Source organism: Dasypus novemcinctus, chromosome 28 (genome assembly GCF_030445035.2).
Source record: "Dasypus novemcinctus isolate mDasNov1 chromosome 28, mDasNov1.1.hap2, whole genome shotgun sequence".
NCBI classification, from domain to species: domain Eukaryota; kingdom Metazoa; phylum Chordata; class Mammalia; order Cingulata; family Dasypodidae; genus Dasypus; species Dasypus novemcinctus.
This window is the reverse complement of record NC_080700.1, coordinates 41,629,280-41,651,160: the sequence shown is the minus strand read 5'-3', so window position 1 is coordinate 41,651,160 and position 21,881 is coordinate 41,629,280. Positions and strand designations below refer to the sequence as shown.

Sequence of the window (21,881 nt, the reverse complement as noted above, 5' to 3'; positions counted from 1 at the left end):
CTTCTCCGGCGAACCCTGCAAGGAGAGCGGGGAAGAGGGCAGCCTGCGGCCAGCGCCGCCCCGTTACCTGCTGAGCTGTTGGCCACGCTGGGCGCCAGGCCGTAGGGTGGGGCCTGCGCGCTGCCCAGCCCGGGGCTGCTGGTGACGGGCTGGCCATAGGGCGCGCCGGGGGCCAGGGGTCCGCTCGGATTCATGCCTGGGAAGCCGCCTTGCCTGCGGGGAGAGAGCACATGCACATGTACGGCGCGCCCAGCGCAGGCTGCAGCGGCCACTTCCCAAAGTTCAGCGAGGGAGGGGCGGGGTGATTCGTTTTCACATTCGCTTAAAATAACTTATTTCCTGGAGAGGGAGACTGCTCTCTACTGCTAGGTAATTATTTGACACATTATTTTAAGATTCTGGATAATATGGTATGTTCCACAAATAAATTACAAGTTTTTAATCATGTCGAGTTTTCCAGGTTATTATTTACATGGAGGAATGAGCAAGAAAATGAGAACTTGAAATAAGAACAGGAATTACAAAAGCAAGCAAAATCAATTTTCTAATGTTTTCAAAGACCTAACTCTAACATTACAAGCATCCTCACATAAAGAAATAGAAGTCGAGAAATAAAAAACATGGACAGAGTGGGACTAACTGGTTAAAATATATTTATTTGCCCTAAATATTCTGATATAAAGAATAGAGGAGAGCATTTCTAAAATTTTCCTTAACCCTATCCTTTAACTCTCGGGAATTGGGGGCTGTCAAAGATACAGCCAATTTCCCCACGCTCACTGCGGAGCAACGCCAGGACCCACCTCCCTGGGGAAGGGACTTCCGCCCTGAGAGCAGCGGGAAGCCTCAGGCTTCCGGGCTGGGGTGCAGACAGGTCACTTCCCTGGTGCTGAGTTCGTTTTGTCCTACGCCCCGTGAAAGACAAGTCTGTCTGCACTCTTGCAAAGAGGAGAGAATATGCTGTGATAGGAAGGAGACAAGCGTCACCCGGTGTCGCTTCTCTAACCACTGGGAATGACTGGGGAGGGCAGAGAGGCTGAGGCTGCAGTGGCTTAATTCTCCTACCCAAAGTACAAAGCAAAGGAAGGATGATGGGAAGGCGGCAAAAAAAGAGGCTACTGTTGTCGTCAAGCTTTTCTTATGTAAATGGTACACCTTGAAACCAGCACTTTTCAAAGTTTAAGCTGTTTTATCTTATGCATAAAGCTAATAAGGGGTAAAAACCCACAGATGCTTTGCCTATGTTACAAATTAATTATGAATACAACCTCCACAACCCCCCTTCCCCCACTAATTAAACTACCACTTGATGGCTTTTAATGTAGAAGAATACAAATTATTTTTAAAGTTCTACTAAAGATGATGACAAGTCATTTTTAAAAAACCAGTCGACTGCTCTTCTGTGTAACTAGTTTCAGTGGACGCAGCTTTCTGACTCACAGGAAAGGTTCAAACATGGACCATGTGAAAAATCAAAGCATCCCAGATTGGAGTCTTTTTCGCGTTACATAGATGGAGCAACTGAGGCCCATCTGTGCGCGGCTAAGGCTCGAGGGAGGCCTGGAAAGGACGTGCATGGTGGGCTGAGCGCCACCTGCGAGGGCGGCTCTAAGAGGAACACCTGTGCACAGGCTGCCGGGTGCTGGACGCCGCTGCAGGTCGCTGGCGCGCAGGGACCGGGCGCCTCCCGCCGAGCCCCAGGTCAAGCGCACCCAAACTCATGGCCCGGCCGCTCCCACACGGCGCAGCCTGTAGGCGGCCACGTGCATGTCTCTCGTTGGCGTGTTCCTCCGGAGAAGAGAGAGTTGAGAGTGTGTGGAAAGGTGTCGAGAGAGAGGCGGTGGACGTGCTGCTGCTGCGCTCCTGCGTCCGAGCAGCACCCGGCAGCGCCTGCCCTGCCGCCCCTCAGCAGCTGCCCCCGCCCCTGCCTGCAAGCCCGGCCCCTGCACACCCAGCAGCACCTGCCGCCGGCACCCTTGACGGCCCTCGGAACCCACACACGGGAGCCTCCCCTCTGGGTGAGCAAGCCTCCGAGGACCATTGTGCCTAGCTACTGCTTGGGGCTCTGTAAGTGCCTCGCGGAAGACAGTGACAGGAAACATTAGTTAAGGGAATGACTTGGGAACATTTTTTATCAGTTAAAAAGCATCGGAAAGGAGGGCCACTGTTTGAAGCTTCCAGTAAATTCTGTCCACACACAGTGTTAACTGACACGTGCAGGAAACTAGCAGCCCTTCGGCACACTTGTTTACACTAGGGAGGAAAGGAGGCTCCAAACAGGAAATCCACAGGCAGGTGATGACATGAGACACCCTCGAGGCGCCGTTGAGGCTAACTTGTGCTTCTCCAGGGCAGCTCTGTCCATCTTCCAACACCGCCCGATTCACAGGTGCACAGAAGGGGATTTAAAAATGTCCTGAAGATAAAGAAATGAAAGGCAGCCAACACTGAATGGTCGGCCAGGGAGAAGACCCCTCTCCTGGGCTTGACCGCCACTGCAGCACTTTCCACTCCCACTGGGTCTGGCAACGACTCGCTTTGGCTCTCTGGGCCTCAGATGTTTACATCTGAGCATGGAAGGGCTGATTATTTATCAAGTCCCTACAAGTACTCTGGGCATGATTTCTAGCCACTTTTTTTAAAAGCCCTGGAAAAAGGAGGTGGAATTATGCCCACAGAAGAGTGAAGACCGTAAGGCGCAGAGAGGTTAAGTAGCTTGCCCAGAGCCACACAGCTGGGACACGGCAGGAACTGAGCTCCCTGAGCCTACTCTCATCTAGCACCCGGCATTCCTTCTCCATGGAAACCCCGGCACTGCTGACGTCTGACGAGACGAGGACCGTGGTGTGCGGCACACTCCTGTCCACGTGCCTGGCGTGAGGCTGAGCTGTCCTGTGCTTCATAGTGTCCCCTTCCTCCTTCCCGGGGGAGATCTTCCACGGGTGGGGGGGGAGCCAGTCCCCTGGTTACCTGTCCCCCAGGCATCCAAGGCAGGGGCAAGTGGCCTCCAACACAGCCGCCCCGGAAGGAATCCCGTAGTTATCACCTCGTGACCAACTGCCTAGGCGCGCAGGACAGAAACTTGAGACCGCCGAGGACTGCGGGCACTCCACTGAGCCTGGGAAACTGAGGTCATCTGCCGAGGGAAACGGGAGGCAGCCGGCTGCTGACGGAGCACGTGCAGACTCTCCGCGCAGCTGGTCCAAGATCGCCGTGGCTCATCACCAAAGCTCCTTCTGACGGGGCTGGGCCTCAACCGCGGCTCTGAAGAGCAGAGGCCGGCAGCGCGCACTGGCTGCAGGGCCCATTTCTGCCCACAGCGACATGTGGAAAGCTCCAAGCAGGACCGGAAAGCAGAGAGGCGAACCAGACATGTTCCTTTTCAAAACGAAAACAAACAAAAACAAAACCAGGCCCAAACACCAATGGAAACGCTCCAAGTGGGAGCCCACCAGAGCACCGCTGCAGAGGCCGCGTCCAGCGACCGCCTCTTCTGAGCTCCTGGCCGTCGTGTCCACTTGCCCTGCAGCTAAGGCCTGCTGCTGGGTGAGTCCACAGTGTCCCAGCCTGCATCGGCCGTGGCAGCGAATGCCCAGGAACACCTCAAAGGGCTAATCTGTAAGCATTTTAGAAGTATTTTTTGTTTTTGCTAGGCTGACACACCGCTACGCAGCTACCTAACGGCACACTGTGAAGACGGCTGCTGGAGGGGATCACAGATCCCAGCGCCCGGGGCCGCGCCAGCAGCGGGGCAGAATTCTTAATGCCAAGTGTGTGTGGGGCTGGCACTTACACACGCTGACCTGCAGGACAACCAGCAGGATGCTACTGTCATCACCTGCAGCCGGAATTAGAGGTGTTAAAATATGTCATTCTTTCACAAAAAGATTAAAATAATCCAGAAGCGGGACCTGGGAACGTGCGTCCCTGAAGGCCGCCTCCTTTTTGTTTCTCAGTCTACGCACGCACAAGTGGAAGTCCTGAAAGGTCTTCCTTTGCGTCACACGAGAGCTTTCCCCACCACCACACACTCCCCTGCCAAAAAGGGCTGACTTTGGGGGAAAACAATCAGAAGCAAACACTAATTTTAAAGTGACCATCTCCAACGGTTCAGCATGCAGCTTTCCCCTGCAGTTTGAACTTACATGTTACAAATATTAGTATGAAATCTGAGGCAGGCACCCACACATTCAAATAGAGTCTATGTGACTTTGGTGCTTTTAAAGAAAAGAGTATTTAGGCCTTATTGTCTTAGCAAATGACCCAACCACTTCTACTGAGAGATGGGAATGTGAGAGAAACGTTGAGAATACACGGGTTCCTTCTGTAGCTCTTTCTGGAATTGGAGGGACGGGAGGAAGAGATGCCCTGGAAACAGAGGCCATGTGAGTGAAGCCATGTTATAAAGTCCTAGTGGCAAAGACACATGGACAGAAGTTGTACTGACAGGAATCCCAGCAGATCCACTAAAAATACCGTTCATGACTTACACTCGAACTGAACTCATTGGGAATGCATACTTTATTGGAAAAACGTGCATGGCTGCCAAATACACACATCCTTTTTCATACGGATTGTCACTATAGATGCAGTTCAAGCTATTAAGCCTAAAAAGATTGCTGCCTGACAAAATAAATGAGGCTGACGCTGGCATTTGGGGCAGATTATCATGGAGACCCGACAGTTACCAGAAGCAGGAAAGCTAAACCTCAACAAGCTGCAGTTCCAGCAGTGTGCACTTCTAAATGTGCGACTAGTTCTGAGCAGTGCTCAGACTGTGTCGACATTACAAATGTTTCATAAACAAAAACCGCTTTCACACACGCCCGGCCTCACTGATGAGATGGATTTTCAACCTGAAGGACATGGTGAGTTTTCCAAGGCAGCACCGAGGACAGAGTAAGACAAGATTACTTGAATTCTGAGATTTCAAGCAAGATAAATACTACTTGTGTCCCAAAACAGAAACCAAAGCTGTGCATGCCCTGGTCACTTTTGGGAGTGAGGAAGCCATCAGCATGTTTTCAATGACAACTGCGTCAGCACTTCTGGGGCAAAAAAGTATAGTTTCCACAAGCCAGTGGCTCCGGCCAGCACTCAGTCCTGTGATGATCAAGGGGCATTTGTATCATTAAGCCAAAGACAAGGAACACAGACTGCCACCGCTCTGATGACCAGATTCATGCCCAAATACAAAACCACATGGTTTGCTGTTTTCAAAAAATGATTCCACCTCTCACTCAGAAAGATTTGCTAGAAATAACTAAAATTAACCAGAAATCCCTTCTACCTAGCTGACAGTTACAGCCGTTCATCTAGGGGGCACTTTAAGGTACGTGTGTGGGGGGGTGGTGGAGAAGGAAGATGGAGAGCAAGAGTAGAAAGAAGAGTAGGTGTGAAGACCTGACCAGGGAAATGGGCCGCAGCCCGCCATGGGCCAGGCCGGCGGAAGCTCCGCAGAGCACAGGAAGGCCCGGCTTCCCTACCTTCCCTGGGAGGACAGAGGCAGAAATGCAAGGGCCCGCCACAGAGCAGGGAGCACAGGGCACAGAGGAGCAGGGCCGGGCGCCAAGACTGCAGGGCCCACAGGCTCTCCTTGGCCTGCGAGAAACAGCGACAAGGGGAGGCTTTCAAGTGGCAAGAATGGCGTGAAGCTGAGTATCCTGAGGGCATTAATCTGCAGAGGTGGGGAGAGCGCGTCAGGCACCCGGGGTGGCTGTGTCAGGCCAGCTAAGAAGAGATGCAAGGCCTGGAGCAGGGCCGGGAGAATGCCAGGGGCTCAGCGGGAGCCTGCGGGGACCCCGGTGGGACTTGGTGGGGAGGACAGCACGGGGTGAGGAACAGAGGCGCCCCGGTGCCCGGTTCATATGAGGACAGAGGACGGCTGTCACTGAGAGAGCAAACGCCTGCCACCCTGAGCCTGGTCCTGGACATGTCGAGCCCGACGTGCTTCTGAGACATCCAAGGGCAGCGGACAGAGGCTCTGGGCACAGGCTTTGCCCCTCGCCCGGCAGGAGGTCCTCCCAGTCCCTCTCGGAGCTCCGCTTCGCCCCCTCCCTGGGCCCTCGCCCTGCTGGTGCACGTGTTTCTCTTCGAGGCAGCCGGGCACCTGGAAGGAAGCTCAAGTGCACGTAGCTCCAGCAGAAGAGCCGCACTGCGCGGGCCGCTCTCCAGCTACCAAGCCGGCGTCTAGGACTGGGTGAGGAGAAGTGCCACTGCTCGGCAGCATTGTGAAAAGGCCTGGGCTCCAGGAGGGCAGCGGCAGGCTGGCTCACTGTCCTCGAGGATGGATGTTCCTGTGGGCAGGCCATAGCCTTTCCTCCCTCTGTGCCTTTCTCCAAATTGTGTCTCCTGTCAGCTTCCAGCTACCCCCAAGAGCCATGCTGCCCCAAGCATCTGTAAAGATTCCACCCTGGATTTCACCAGGGCCTGGGCCAGCAGGCAGGCCTCCCTGTCGTCTGTCCATACACGCGTCCTTCAGCAGTGCTGCTCAGAGAGCCCACTGCGCGGCGTCAGGTGCCCGTCCTCTTCTCCCAGCGCAGGCCACGGTTGTGGTCCATCTTTACCTGCTCGCTCAGCCTCCAGGAGAAGACATGGAGCTCCAGGGCTGCCTGGAGAGCCCTCCTTGTTGGGGTGGAGGAAATGCCAACACAGCTGTGCTGCCTGGACCGCCGGTGACAGGTTCCTGAGGAGCCCTCTCCAGCCTCAGCGCTGACCCGGGCTTCCTAGCCGATTCCTGTTACTGGATGCTGCTCCCTGGCAACCACATGAAAATGAACGAAAATTCTCCTTTCTAGAGAGGCTTAATTCTAAAATTTCCCTTTAAATTATACCAGAAATGTATAGGGGCCTATAAGCTAAAATGTAAATCATAATGTAAAACATAAGATAACTAAAAATTTAGAAAATTTTATGGTATAAAATATAAACCATAATGTAAACCCAAGTGTAACCTCGTTTGAAAGCTACTATCTCAATATCTGTACATCAGTTGCAGTAAATATAGAATGAACATGTAAAAAGATTATTGCTGGGGAAGGGACAAAGTGTATGATGTTGAATATGTGGGAGTATGGTATATTGTATATATGAATTACTGTAGCCTAAAACTCTTGTGAAGACATGCTTAATAATCAGAAAAAAAAAAAGAAAAAGTATGTAGACACTGAGGAAGAGATGGAAGAAGTTGCCTTGCCAATGTGCATACAGGGCAATACTTATTGCAGTGATGGAAGGCAAAACATCAAAAACAAAGCTTCTTCATTTTAAAATTTTTGATACCCCAGTTTATTTTTACTTTAATTTTTCTAAATTAGTATGTATTCTGTATCTAACCTCTAAACCCATCACTATATTCCATTTTACTACGAATGGAACCTGGCAAAATATTGGGCTTCATTTTCAGGGAGGTTTTGGGCCACAGAGGGGTTCGTTGGTGGCGGGGGAGGAGTACTGGTGTGGGGGGTTATTGGTGGGAGGCGCATGATTGGGAGGGAGTTCTCCAGGGCATATGTGCGGGGTGCATAAAAATGTTTGGATATTTTCATAGTGGTTACAGTTGGGAACGATGGCTGGGGAGGGCTGAGTTCCTGGCCGGGGGAGCTCTGTTGCATTCCCTAATGGAACAGCAACAATCCCCCGAGTGCAATGGCTAAGACCAATAAGGACGGATGGTCCAACAATGAGCCCTTGATGCTAATGACTATGCTTGTGAGCCTGTGGGCCTGAAAATAAGAACTAGGCCTAGAGCTGCAGGGTGCCTAAGAGTTACCTCATGAGAGCCTCCATGTTGCTCAAATGTGGCCAGTCTCGAAGCCAAATATGGCATGTAAATGCATTGCCTTGCCCCCAGTGTGGGACATGACTCCCGGGGATGAGCCTCCCTGGCACTGAGGGATTACTACCAAGCACCAGCTGATGATGTCGCTGGAGAATGACGCTGAATAAAAGGGTCAACTCAGACCAGCAGAATATCTCAGCCTATATGTAATACCGGGAGTTAAACATGCTTTTTGACCTTGAATAAAAGGGGAAAATGGAAAGGACAAATGAGTTTATATGGCTGTGGGTCTTCAAAAAAGAGCTGGGAGGTCATCAGAGGGGTCGCCTTTACGCACACCTTAACAGAGTCCCAGAGACAGGTAAAGTAGATACAACCCCAGGTATTGGTTCTTCTGAGGGCTTCAGAGACCCACAGGTTCTATGGTCATGGCAAATGGAGTTCAGTGCCATGTCATTTGGCCCTACTTTGGAGTTTGTGTTCCTGAGTGGAATGGAGTTGGACTCAGATGTGATCTTTGTTCACAAGCCTCTCCTGTCACTTTTACCAGACCTGTGGTTGGCGCTGGGGTTTAGTGTATACTCAAAGGACCTGAATCTCTGGACTGTCCAAGTGATAGCCAGGCCCTGAGCCTCAACAGACTTGCAACTCCTCCTACACTCTGGTTTTTTGGACTTATCCCAGCCAGCTAACAGGGAGGTGAAGAAGGTCAACCACCACACCAGGGAGCCAAGAGTGCCTACAAGTGCAAACAGGAGAACTGCATCCATCATCCAAGTGGAATCTAAGTACCCTCTTGATACAGAGGTGGAGTGGACACAGCCATCCCAGGGTCCACAGAATGGAGTGGAGTACGTATTGGAGTGTACTTGCTGATGCACTATCCTGGAATTGCTGGGATTAGTGATGGAAGTAAATGTGGCGGTGAGGTGGAGAAAGTGGCCATGATGGCTGCTGGGGGTGGGGAGTGGGAATAAGAGATGTGATGTGGGGCATTTTCAGGACTTGGAGTTGTCCTGGATGGTACTGCGGGGACAGTTACTGGACATTGTGTGTCCTCCCATGACCTACTGGGTGGACTGGGGGAGAGTGTAAACTTAAATGTGGACCACTGACCATGTGGTGCAGTGGTGCTCAGAGATGTGTTCACCGAGCGCAGTGAGTGTCCCATGATGTTGGAGGAGGTTGTTGTGGGAGGAGTGGGGTGAAGGGGAATGGGGGGGGCATATGGGGACCTCATATTTTTTTAATGTAACATTAAAAACTAAATAAATAAAGACAATAAATAAATAAAATTTCCCTTTTAGCACTTCCCCACTGCTTCCCAGCACATGGATGGCTTCCAGGGTGGGGCTGGTGGGGCAGTTGTGGCCCCCAGCCCGCATGCTCCTGTGGGCGCCAGTGCCCAGAGCTTTGTGAGCTCGGGCACAATGCAGTACAATGCTGGCCTCCGAGAGGCACAAACAGCACAGGTCCACTGTTCCTCAAAGAGAGAAAAACCACCACGGTGTCCCCCTGTAGCAGTTTAATATAATTGATGAATTCCAAAAAGAAATATTGGATTATGCCTTGTAATCTGATCTGTACCTGGGCATGATGGAGTTATGATTAGGGTGTTGCATTCACCACTCCTTGGTGGGTGGGACTCACAGATAAAAGACATGGCAAAGGACAGAGTTGGAGCTTTTGATGCAGGGATTTCTGATGTTAGAGTTTGATGCTGAAGACCCAGGATATCAGCACCCAGAAGAGAAGCCAGCCCCAGGAAGGAAGGAACCTTGAGCCCAGAGAAAAGCAAGCGCCAGGAACGTAGGAACCCAGGAGGCCTGAACCCTCGCAGATGTCGGCACCCATGTTGTTGCAAATAGACTTTGGTGAGGAAAGTACCTTACACTTTATAGCCTGGTACCTGTAAGTTCCTACCCCAAATAAATCCCCTTTATAAGAACCAACCAGTTTCTGGTATTTTGCATCAGCACCCCTTTGGTTGACTAATACAGAATTTGGTACCAAGAGTGGGGTAGTGCTTTTGCAATTACTGAAATGCTGGAATAGTTTTATAAATGGGTAAGGGGTATTGTTTGGATGAATTGTGAAATGCTTGATGGAAAAGGCCTAGATTGCTTTCAAGAGACTGTTGATAACAATATGGATGCTAAAGAGACTTTTTATGATGCCTTAGAAGTAAATGATGAAACTATATTGGAAACTGGAGGAAAGGTGACCCATGTTTTAAAGTTGCAGAGGATTTAGCAAGATTAACTCCTGATGTTTTATGGAAGGCAGAAATTGAAAATGGCAAGCCTGGGCATTTAGCTGAAGAAATTTCCAAAGTAAACTTGGAGAATGCAGCTTGTCTTCTCCATGCAGCTGATAGCAAAATGCTAGACTAGCAAGATAAACTGAGAACTGCATTGTTGGGCACAAAGAAAATAGAAACTGATTCTGAAAATTCCAAGCCTCTGGAAATCAAGTTCCCAGATGAAAGTACCCCATTGGAGGACTTAACTAAACTTGGAATTGGTAAATTAAGATTGAAGAAGCAATTTTCTAGGAAAGACTTATGGAAAGTCTTACTGTCTGATGGCCTTGGACCCCTGCTTCCTGCATGCTAAACCAACAGACTTTTTGTGAGAGTTGTATAAACAAAACCATTGTCAGCCTGGAATAAAAAGAACATGCAAAGGAGAGACTGAAGGAGAAACAACTTCAAGAGGAAAACCATGGAAACTGAGATCTGGAATTAGGACACCACCTTGGGCCAAGAGAAGAACCCCACCCATGTGTACAGAGAGGATGAGTTTGCCCCAGCAGTTGAAGAGGGTGGATGTTTCCACCTGATGTTCTGGGAGAGTTTTGCTGCCCCAGGGTTCAGAGAGGGTAGAGCACATTCCCCAAGGATTAGGGTGGTTAAGGTCAACACCCCTCAGGTCTGAGAGGGGTGGACCTGTCCCCCAAAGGTTAGGGAAGGCCAGGTGGTCAACTTGTTCCTCTGAGAGGGTTGAGCCTGTGTGCCAAAGGTTAGGGGGAATGTTGTCTTCACATCACTGTGCTAGGGGAGTTAAGACTCTAACCCAAAGATTGGGTAAGGTGTGGCAATCACCCCAGCACTCTTGGAAGGAGTGGTCTGGAGCTTGGTCAACACCCAGATGCTTATGAGGGTGGAACCAAGAAAATGGCCAAAAGTTGGTCAAGCATGTGGAAAGGGTGGGTTCCCATATGGCCCCAAGGAGAAGAAACCATCATCTTAAAAATGTGGGAGGAATGGGGGGTAGGGGCGGTGGGGTTGAATGGGACCTCATATTTTTTGAATGTAATATTTTAAAAAAAAATGAATTAAGAAAATTAAAAAAAAAAAAAGGATTCTCAGACTTTCAGACTTTGAAATAGAATAGAGGATGCCCTGCAGGTCTACTGAACTGCAGAGAAACTGTAACTCATGTTTCCCTCCCAATTTCTCCTTACTGCAATGAAAATGTTTATCTTTTTTCTACCCATTTGTGTAGCAATGGGTACATTTGTGTACCCATTGGAAGCAGATAAATTGTTTTGCAGGTTTAAGAGGTCTATAGCAGATGGGGCTTTGCCCCAAACAAACTGTATTTCTTTAAATTGATTATGATATGATTTAGTACTTGCATCGTAACTGACTTAAGGGTTTTTTGAATATTGTGATGACTTTGTGGAATTCAAAGGGTGGAGTGTAGCAGTTCAATATAATTGATGAATTCCAAAAAGAAATACTGGATTATGCTTGTAATCTGATCTGTACCTGGGCATGATGGAGTTATGATTAGGGTGTTGCGTCCCAATAAAAGGCATGGCAAAGGACAGAGTTGGAGCTTTTGATGCAGGGATTTCTGATGTTAGAGTTTGATCCTAAAGACCCAGGAGGTCAGCACCCAGAAGAAAGAGAAGCCAGCACCGGGAAGGAAGGAACCTTGAGCCCAGAGAACAGCAAGCCCCAGGAACGTAGGAACCCAGAAGCCTGAACCCTTGCAGATGTTGGCAGCCATCTTGCTCCAAATAAACTTTGGTGAGGGAAGTAACTTATGCTTTATGGCCTGGTACCTGTAAGCTCCTACTCCAAATAAATCCCCTTTATAAGAACCAACCAGTTTCTGATATTTTGCATCAGCACCCCTTTGGCTGACTAACACCCCCCCCCAAAAGAATGCACTCGTTTAATAGTTTTTGCTTAAGTTTATCTTGAAAAGGCTTACTGGTAACGAGACTCTTCCTTTCAGGGAGAGGAGAGCCACATCCTTCTCCAGGACATACCATGCCCTCCCTGGAGACAAGTGGCTGAGCTGAAGTGGCCGAGCTATGCAGGAGGCACAAAAGCAGAGGGAGTGGATGGATACCCTAGTGGAGAGGAGCCAGGCGTCCTGAGATGCCCAGATGCTGTGGCGCAGAGGCTGGGGGGGCTGGCCTGAGATGGCAGCTGCACAGGTCTCATGCATCCATGGTCCTTTTATGCCGTACGACCATCTGTGGGCTAAAAACCCTAATGGGGGGCCTGGGCTCCCCACCCCACACTCACCCTCAGCAACGCTTTAAACCCTCTAACCACGACTGCACCAGAATAGGCGGCAGGGCCAGGAAATAGTCGTTTTCAATTTTTTAAGGCCCCTCTAAAATTCTCAGAGATCTCCTGACTTAGAGGAGGCCTGGACCACAAAGTTATGCAATTTACTAGAGAAGAGTACGGCTCAACAGGCTTGGAAGCTGAGCGGAAGCAGAGTTCCGGTCCTAGTGGTCGTTTGCCCCGAGAGCTAGTGTGTGTGGAGAGGACAAGACTCCCCTTGGCGGGAGGGAGCTGGACTGTCGGGGCGGCCTGGGAGGAGCACAAGGGACCACCTGGAGCTGTGGCTCTTGGCTTGTATGGCCACCTATGCACTGCGGAAGTGGAGTTCAGAGCACAAATGAAGACCCACTAGGACATTCTCCAAGTTCCAACCTGGATCTGCCAAGACCACCCTCTCCTGCTGTCTTAAGCCCAAAACGCACTGAGGGCTCAGCTGGCAGGCTGGCAGGCAAGCGGGAGTGGGCAGGCTGGCAGGGCAGGGGAACGCCCCTCCCTGACACACATACCGCTTCAGCAAACGCTGCCCTTTTGAATTTGGAGAGCTGGGCCTTGCCGTGCCTCGCTGTGAGCTTTCCCGTAGGTGGGCTCTAAAGCTGATTCCAGGTATGCCCACCCCAGGTAGGCAGGAGAGGGTGTGGGCAGTTAGTGGGCTGCAGAGGCCACAACCGCAGTGGTGGGAAGGCCACCGGGCAACAGGAAGCAGCTTCCCGGCTTGCCTTGGTGAGGGCAGCACCCAGCTGAGAGGGTCGGAGAAACGTGCTGCTTGGGAGGCACGTCCAGGTGTCCCGGGGCGGCTCTGGACGTCTCGAAACAGGAGGACACTGATGCCCAGGAGGACACTGATGGGCAGAATGGGAGAAGGGTGCAGGGAAACTAAGGCGCAGGGTCAGCAGATGGCCAGGGCGCGAGCCTGGACACACACCTCCGGGGCTCCCCCGCACCCAGCCACACCAGTGTGTCCTCAGCAGAGCCACCAGGACGAGCACGTCACAGAGGATGTGTCCAGATAGGCGCCCCTCACTGCTGCTCACCAGCAGGAACTCCAGACGCTGAGCCTCAGAGAGGCGTCAGCTTTCTACACGGGAACCACACAGGGAGCTTCTAGAAATTTCCAGAAAGTCCATGGTGGGGTCAGAGGTGTGCATGTTTAAAGATTTCTGTAGTGATGATTACCAGTCATTTAAGAATTTTCATAGACTCCACAGCACTAAAGGTTTGCTGAACATTTCATATTTTGATTACTTGGATTTCATTAAAATTTTAAAAAATCTCCCTCGGTCTTTTTTTAAGCTGGTGACTACTTTTTTGATTTGAAGACTTGTACAAGTATTTTGTGGGCTTCCATAATAGTTCTATAACTCTGAAAGATTTGACTGAAATCATAATCTTAAAATACCAACATAACGTCCACTAAAATTCTAAGTTTTGAAGGGAAAAGGGGATTAAAAATTAAAGCACAATCTTTAGAAGATAATGCAAACGCTTACATGCAATGGCAGAAAAAAAAAATTGGTTAAGCCGTTGAAATCTTTTCGTTTGTCCTTCAATAACACAACATCTATTACTTTAAAATCTAATTGTCCAAAACCCAAAGAGCTAAATTCTTAGTTAATACAACCACTCGCTGCTCTTCAGGCACGTGGCCCCCACTCTCACAGGGGCTTGACATCTAGAAGTTTCTGCCCCTTCCCTCCGACGTGTTAATGTACTACCTCGGCTAATGCATTTCTACCCCAGTGGCTCCAATTTGTCAGTAGAACTGTGTCATGCTGGCCTGGGAGGAAAACACTATAGAAAAAGCGCCTGGCTGGCAAACGGCAACACGGGACAGGAATCATAATACACCTCATGAAAGAACAGCTGCTGGGAGGCACGTGTGTGTGATGGGCAATGTGACCAACTATGGAGGCCCAAAGACAGACCCTTTCACGTGGTGAATCCAGGGGTCTCTGTGGAGGAAGATGGCTGTTCACCTCAATTTAAATTCCCAATCTCCTATTTTACTAAAAGTAAATACCTTAAAACTAATTTCAGTGACCCCAAGCTTTGGTATGATGAAAATATGAAAATGTTATCTGTGATAATCACTATAAAAAGTTTCTGGGCAACAGCGACAAGACTTTTCAGACTGACTCATTTTGCTAAACTTTTTAAAAACTGAAAAAGCCTGGCAGTTCTCCTCCTTTGGATGTTCAGTTAGACCACTATGCGCCTTCCAGGGACAGCAGGCAAAGGGCAGTGCTTGTATCTACACCATGCAAATGTATGCACTTATCTGAGTAAAAAATGCCAGCATCCATTTTCACCCTTTTATGACTCAGAATTCTTACTTTAGCAGTGATGCTCCACTCACAGGAACAGAAAACGCTAGAGCTACACTGATGCAGGCAAAGCGTGAAAAAGACTGAGCTTCAGCTGCACCCGTGTGGCCACAAGTGAACCACGACGTCCTCTCCCAAGGTGCTGGAGCCTGCTGTGCTCAGGTGTTCCTGGGCCTCTGTTCAGTGGTCACTTCCTTTTAGGGGCGGCTCCGGCAGGAAAACCTCCAGCCTTCCACGCCAGGCGCAGGAGCCGCAGTAGGAGGCTCCCAGAAAGACGCCACTCACAACCTGCGCTGGATCCTAACAGATTCCCTTAAGACGTGAAAGAAAAGAATAGCTGGTTTAGAGGCAGCATGAGGGGCGGGCAGAGCACTGGGACTGGCCGTGGGCTCTGTGCCTGCAGCGAGGTCAACCATCCTGAGCGGATCCCAGCGGAGCTCTTGGTGTCCTTGACCATAAAACCAAGGAACAAGACTGGTGGACTTCCAAGATCCTTCCGGTCTGAAAGTCTATTATTCTGTAAAGTGAAACTCCGCATCCTCTTGGAGTCTATTCTTACGAAAATACTGTCACTTTAAAAAACTATGACAGAACGTGGACAGTCTCAAGCCTTGCAAAACACGATGCAGGTATCAAGTGCTGATGAGGAGTGCACACCCTGAGACGCTGAACTGGCCCGGCGATAAGGGCTTATAGGCCTAGCGCTGGTCAGGCCTCTTGTGAGCTAGATGAAGTTGGGCCTCCTCCTTGGAGCTCATCTCCAAGGAAAGGAAGCTGGACAATCGTGAAATATGTGCAAATCTATGAATTACTTGTATGTGGCAGACAAGCGAACCGCTGGATCCCACTGGTACCACCTAGAAATTGTGAATGGATGGACACACACCGGGCGGGGCGGGAAAGCTGACGATGCAGGCCTACGCCTGTGGGTTTCAAGTGCTGATAACCGGCCTGACATCCGAAAGACACTGAGGCCTGGCTTGTGGCCTGGATCCACGGCAGGGCCTCTTCAGGGAGCTGCAGGCCAGGGTCTCGCCAGCCTCGGGGTCTCTGCTCGGCCAACCCCGCAGCACCCCCTCTATACAACGCCGCAGGCAGCCATCAGAGCTGGACAGATGGGGGACGCACTGGCCATCCCCAAGCTGGGCTTTGCTAAGATCACAGGTGTTCCAACTCTTGTTTCCTGCTTTTTTAAAGGAACAGTGCAGGCCTACCAGTGCATTAAAAAGGAACACAGTGATGTTTTGTGGGTGTGTGTCCTGCGGAGATAATTCTTAAAGCTCACTGATTGCACGTGATCAGGTATTACTGCGCAGCTAATCTAGCGCCTAAACAGAAGTCCGTAAATCCTCTGATACACAGGATGGGCTTCCTCTGCTCAAAAGGTGACCAAGAAGCATCACTTCATCGTTACGGCGCTTAGCTTGATCGGCGCAGCAGGAGCTGTTCCCACAAAGCCCCCCTGGAAACGGGCTTCCAGTCGCTTAGATGTGCATGTTTTTCCTCCAGACTCTCTTGTACGCAACTAGTGGGGAAAACCTAAAGCACCGTGTGCCGTTAACACTTCATTTCCACAGTGAACTTTCTGCTTCTGTTTAACTGTGGACACACACACTCTCTTCTCTCCACCTTCATTACTGACTCGTCGTTTTCAGACGCATAGGCTCTAGGCCCTCTGGGATTCTGTATGACAAACTCTGCAAATACTGTGTTTTTGGAAGGTCTGGCCACGTCTGCCTTTCCAAAAGAGAAACTGATGTTTAGTAAACTGGCTTTTCAATTTACCAACCTACTGTTAACCTGACACAGCTATCAACGGGGGAGGAAAACCTAAAACAAAATCACAAGTTTGCTGCAGTGAGCAGTTAAAAATGTAAAGCCAAAGCATGTTGAAAATGCAAATTTCTTAAATCACAGCACTAGAATATGTAATACACATTTTCTCATAATCTGGTTTTGCTTTCAATAAGGGAACAACAGGTACGCATGTTGCAAAATAGAAAGGAAGGAAGATTTAAAAGAGAAATGAAATTTTCTTTTCTTTCTTTTGAAGAAAGGATATTGTAGACATAAAAGGCATAATTCAGTTATCAGAGATGGGGCTGCAAAGAAGAGCTTTTTGCCAAATGTGCTTTGTAAGATTTACATAGAAGAATTTCCCAAGTTTTCTTTTTCTTATTTTTATTTAAGGAGGAAGTGTTTTATTCCAAGGAAGTTATCTGGATACTGCTGGCTGAAATGCAGATTTGATCTTTTCGTGTGGGTTAGCTAACATTGATTTTCTGCCCCAGTGAAAGAGATTTTACTCTGATGCATGCCATTTAAATTCATTTTACACAGCTGCTTAATGTGGCTTGGCAAAGCATAGCCAAACTAGCTTGGTGGGTCTAAACAGGACCCCAGTGTTGGGAAAGGACAGCTCCTACAGGTGAGCAGCTAATGATAAACGCTTATCTCCCCACACTGTTATCTTTCTACTGACTCAGGAATTGACCTTGACGTACCACAAATGTTAGGAAGAAAAAAAAGGAAAATACGGTGCCCCAAGAATTGGCATGTCTACCTCATTCTGTCCTGTTGGTTTATCACCGGAACTATGCTCACAGGAACCTGTATGTCAGTCCACATTTAGGACCGTGCGTACAGAATACTGAACTCCCAAAATTACCTTCTGTTCTTGCTACCTAAACAAATGCAAACCCAACACAAAGCTACTTTAAAAGCTCTCTACCCCAGGCATTCATAAGTAGCAGAAGCATATTTCTCAAAGTTTAGTCTTTATACAAAGCTAGTTAAACCAAGTTCTATACAAATTGTTGACTGCTGTTGTGCTTGAACTAACAATGCAGTTACAGCTCTGCTGCAAGTACTACTGAACAAGAGTAAATCTATGTAGGATGTTCTTATTGCTCATATACACAAAATGACATCAATATTTCTACTTCATAAAATAACTTGAGTATTTTTAATCTAAAAATGGTGACAGAGCTGGATATCATATATTCTTGCAGTAGGAAAGAAGAGAGAAACTTTTTGTTGCTGTATGTAATTCCTGTGTTCAATCAATAATAATATGGCAACAATGTATCTGGAAAGGAAATTCTACGCTGCATCCTCCTGATGTCAGCATTCCAAACCTTGGGATCAGGGGGTGGAATCTTGGGGACGGTGTCCACTCAGCAGGGACACAGTGCAAGCCCTCACGAGGCCCAACGACCTCAGTTTCCCCACTGCTGCGAGCCCCTGCCAACTGTGACTGCGGCTCTGAACTAAGCCTGCTGCAGCGGCAGGAATGGCCATAAAAGTCGTGGTGACAGCGACATAAGTTCCTAGACAAAGTGACGACGACAACGATGGGGACGTGGCGCCAGAGCAGGTGCTTCCGTAGCCTTACGGAGGTTTACGCTTTCCTCTCGGGTGCCAAAGGGCGAAGCCATGCCAAAGCCATGCAAAGACAGGGTCTGCGGGCCGTGCAGGGTTCCGGCAAACCACCACAGAACAAAACAGACCAAGCACAGAGAACCCGAACCAAACGAAAAGAACCAAAAGGAGGACCCCTCTCTGGCGAACTTCCTCCGAGCGTTCCTTGGGCCTGGGTGCTCCCTCGGCAGCCAGATGCCACGCTCGGCAACGTTTAAGACCATGCCGCGTCCCGCCGCAAGGTCCATGTGTGTGGCTACCTACCCGTACTGGTCAGCCTGGTGCAGCACGGCCGCCTGAGAGCTGCCATAGTTGGGGTGCTGGGAAGAAAACAGGGGGCGTCCGCCAGCCCCAGACTGGCTGGGATAAGCAGGCGACCTAATGTATGGTGGCCTAAAGCAGAACAGAAGAACAACTTCTTTGGATTGGTTCCAGCACGAGGGCAAGAGCCCTGTCCACTAGAACATTCCCACGTGGGACATGGGCTGCAGGCACGATACCCTGGAGGTGGGACTGGTTAAGAGTCCCCAGCCCCAAAAAAGGGAGAGCAAAGGAGCAGTCCGATCTCATTTCAGGAGAGTTTTGAAGTACAGCTTTGATTTGCGTACAAGGAAAATACCCAGACCAGAGGCCGTCAGCGGGCAGAGGGGAAGGCCAGGCTCTAGAACCACCTGCTGACTGGACCTGCAGAACGAACGGGCGTGAAAGCGCATTTAGATGCTAACGTATAGAAATGGACTCAGAGAGGGTGCATCAGGGGACGGGGCTCCTAAGGGGGTCTCCCCAGGTTCAGGCAAGTGCAGGAGACTCTGACCTTCACGCAAGTTTCCTTGAGCTTTGGGAACTGCAACCATGGGCAATCCACTTAAACCTCAGTGGGAGCTTCCACGCCCACCCAGTCTTTACAGGCTGGTTTCTTAAACGCTCCCTGGAGACTGCACGTTCCTACAGAGGCAAGCTGTGGGGTTCTGTGGATTTTAAGCCATCGCCAGGCAGGTAAGAGGGATAATGAGTGCTTTTTATTTTAAATCCCCAAAAAGGGAAATTCATTATCATTTGAGGCAAACAGGGGACTGGAGGGATCCCTCCATTCTCAAAATGGCAGCTTTAGAGCACATTCTAGTGTACACACGCACGCACACACAACTGCAAACGTGCACGCAAACCCATAAGCACACGCGCACACACAAACACACGTGCAAACGCACACAACTGCAAACACGCACATGCATGCACACACGCATGCAGACACGCACACACACATCCACACAACTGTAAATGCACGCACACAATGCACACAAGGACACACGCGCAAACGTGCGCACACATGCATGCACAAATGCACACACATGTGCACAACTGCAAACACACGCATGCACAGACACACAAGCACACACATGAGCTGTATTTCCCCTTTGCCAAAAATCAGAACCTTCCATCTTCTCCTCAGGAGACACCACTAAGAAACATCTCTTCCGCTGTGTATTGTTTTAAAACATGCACCTTGCCTCCCAAACCTTCAATTAATTATGAAGTTTTCACATAGGTTGAGTATTTACTTCAAGAATTTTAAAAATCAGGATAAAAAAACAAGTAATTGAGGCTAAAACCTTGCTCCAGCAACCCAATCTTTCTAAAATATTATTTTTTTCTTTATGAACCACATTTTGGTTTGGACACAGAGGCTGAACCAGGAAAATGAAGTAACACAAGAGGAAGAATTCTATACGTCTCACACACGTACACTTAGACAGACACAGCACACATGTGCACATACAACGATTCTATTTTGTAAGGGTTCTGATGGGGAAGTTAAAACAAGGGGTTTTCTTTCTCAGTGTTTTGGATAGTACATTTGGATAGGGGTTTTAGATAGTACATTTCAGTCTGCGTCTCCTTCCTCACGCCGTGGGCCTGGCCTGCTGTGGGTGGGGTGGGGACGGCCCAGAGGTCCACAAGTGCCCCGCGCCCTCCGCTCGGCCTGCGTCCTCCACTGCTCGGAACCCAGGGCCTCCTGTCCTTTACTTCTGACCTCGCGTTAGAGAGCATCTTTAGCACAGAACAGACCGCCAAGCAAAACCAGCTTCCCCTCTCCTCGCAGCCTGGGGAGACCACGCGGCTGAGCTCAGAGGCGCCCACGCGCCGACCCCGACCACCAGCCCTGCGGGCTCCTGAAGGCGTACCTGCTTTGTGCCGAGTTTGCAGCCGCCTGCATCACGGCCGCAGCCGCCTCCTGTGCCTTACGGTTCACAGTGGGCATCGGAGGCCCCATTCCTGGCCCTCCCTGCGGAGACATGCCAGGAGAACTGGGGGCCATGCTGCTCATATTTCCAGGAAATGGTCTGCTCTGCATCCCCGCCGACGGCATCCGTCCCAGGGGCACAGCGCCGCAGGGCTGGCCGGGCCCCTGTCCGTGCATCTGGCTGTTGGCACTGAGAGCCATGCCGGGCCCTGGGCCGCTGTAGCTCGCACTGGGTACCCCACTATACGCGGGGGGTCTGGAGTAGTTACCTAAACAAAAAGCAAACACAAATTAAAGCCTTTTATTTAATCTGCGAACTTGTGAAATTATTCACTGGAGATACTTTAGTCCAACAAGGCGATCGACACGGCCTCAGCCGTTCGCCTTATCTATGCCTTCCTTGTGTGGCACTCGCGAGGCTGGTGGGTTCAAAATAACTTTCCATGTGTCTCTGCACAAACCCGAGGCCTGTGACCATCGAGCCAAACCTCACCTTCTTACATTTTAACCAAAACAATGACTTCTACTCCCAGTCCTTGGGCAAGCTGCACTCGACACTACGTGGCCACGTTACCACTACGCTGGCAGTTGTGAGCGCGGTTCAGAAGGACAAGGGGCAAGGTGGGTGCATGTGCGGCCAGGTGGCCCTCGCCCAGTCCCGAGGAGGGTGTCTGGGGAAAGCCTGGCGTCCGTCCGGCAGCCAGCTTTTCTCCAGCGATGGGAGCAGCCCTGCTCTTCGCTTGAGCACCAGGTAACGGGGCAGTCTTGGCTTGCTGCCGGGTCTTGGATGGCCTGGTGGCAGCCGTGGACAGGGCCACAGGGCCTGCGCCACCCAGTGGTGTGCTCTCTCCCCTTCCACATCTTTGTTCCTGTGGTGTGGACATGAATTAAATTCAGGTCAACTAAAGGCAGGTCTGAGGCTGCTCTACTCTAGCCATCAAAACGGCTGGTAACGACTGCTGAACGCTACTGCCCGCTCGCACTGGGCGTGACGCCACCACTGTGCTGACTGCACTCATTTCATTCATGTCTCCCAATAAGCAGATGGGAAAGAGATACTGGCATGACTCCCTTTACAGAGGAGGAAAATCAACAGTTAGGAGGCTAGGATTCAAGCTTGAAACTGACTCTGGAACCCATGTACTCAAGCATCCTAATATGCTGCCTTCTGCTAAGTGACTGCTGGAGTGAAGAAAAGGTGAAAGATAAGTGCTTGCAGAATATGGATATTTCTTCAGCATGGACCTTACGACCTTCTGGAAGAACCTGCCAATACAGCTGACGAAACTGAACCCTTGCTCTAGGCCAGCAACTCTTCCAACACAGGGGAGAGGAAGTGAAATGCAATTATCCTGGCACCAAGGAAGCCCTCAGCCTAAGCCCATGTTGTCTGTCTGTGTGTACATGCACAGCACGGGCGAGCAGAGGAGAGACGGGATAACACAGAAACAAAAAGATAATGCAGTGTGGAGCGAGAAGGAGAGAAAGGAGAGGCATTCTGTCAGGGGTGGGCGTGGCGGGGCCCAAGCT

General features: G+C 50.1%; 1 protein-coding gene across 1 annotated transcript in view; it reads right to left on the bottom strand.

Moving 5' to 3' along the window:
- ARID1B (AT-rich interaction domain 1B) overlaps positions 1 to 21,881 on the bottom strand; it is a 398,217-nt gene that overhangs the window by 31,344 nt on the left and 344,992 nt on the right. Inside the window, 2 exon segments of the mRNA XM_058289666.1 lie at positions 68 to 213; positions 20,293 to 20,620. Coding sequence (XP_058145649.1) covers positions 68 to 213; positions 20,293 to 20,620 — 474 coding nt within the window.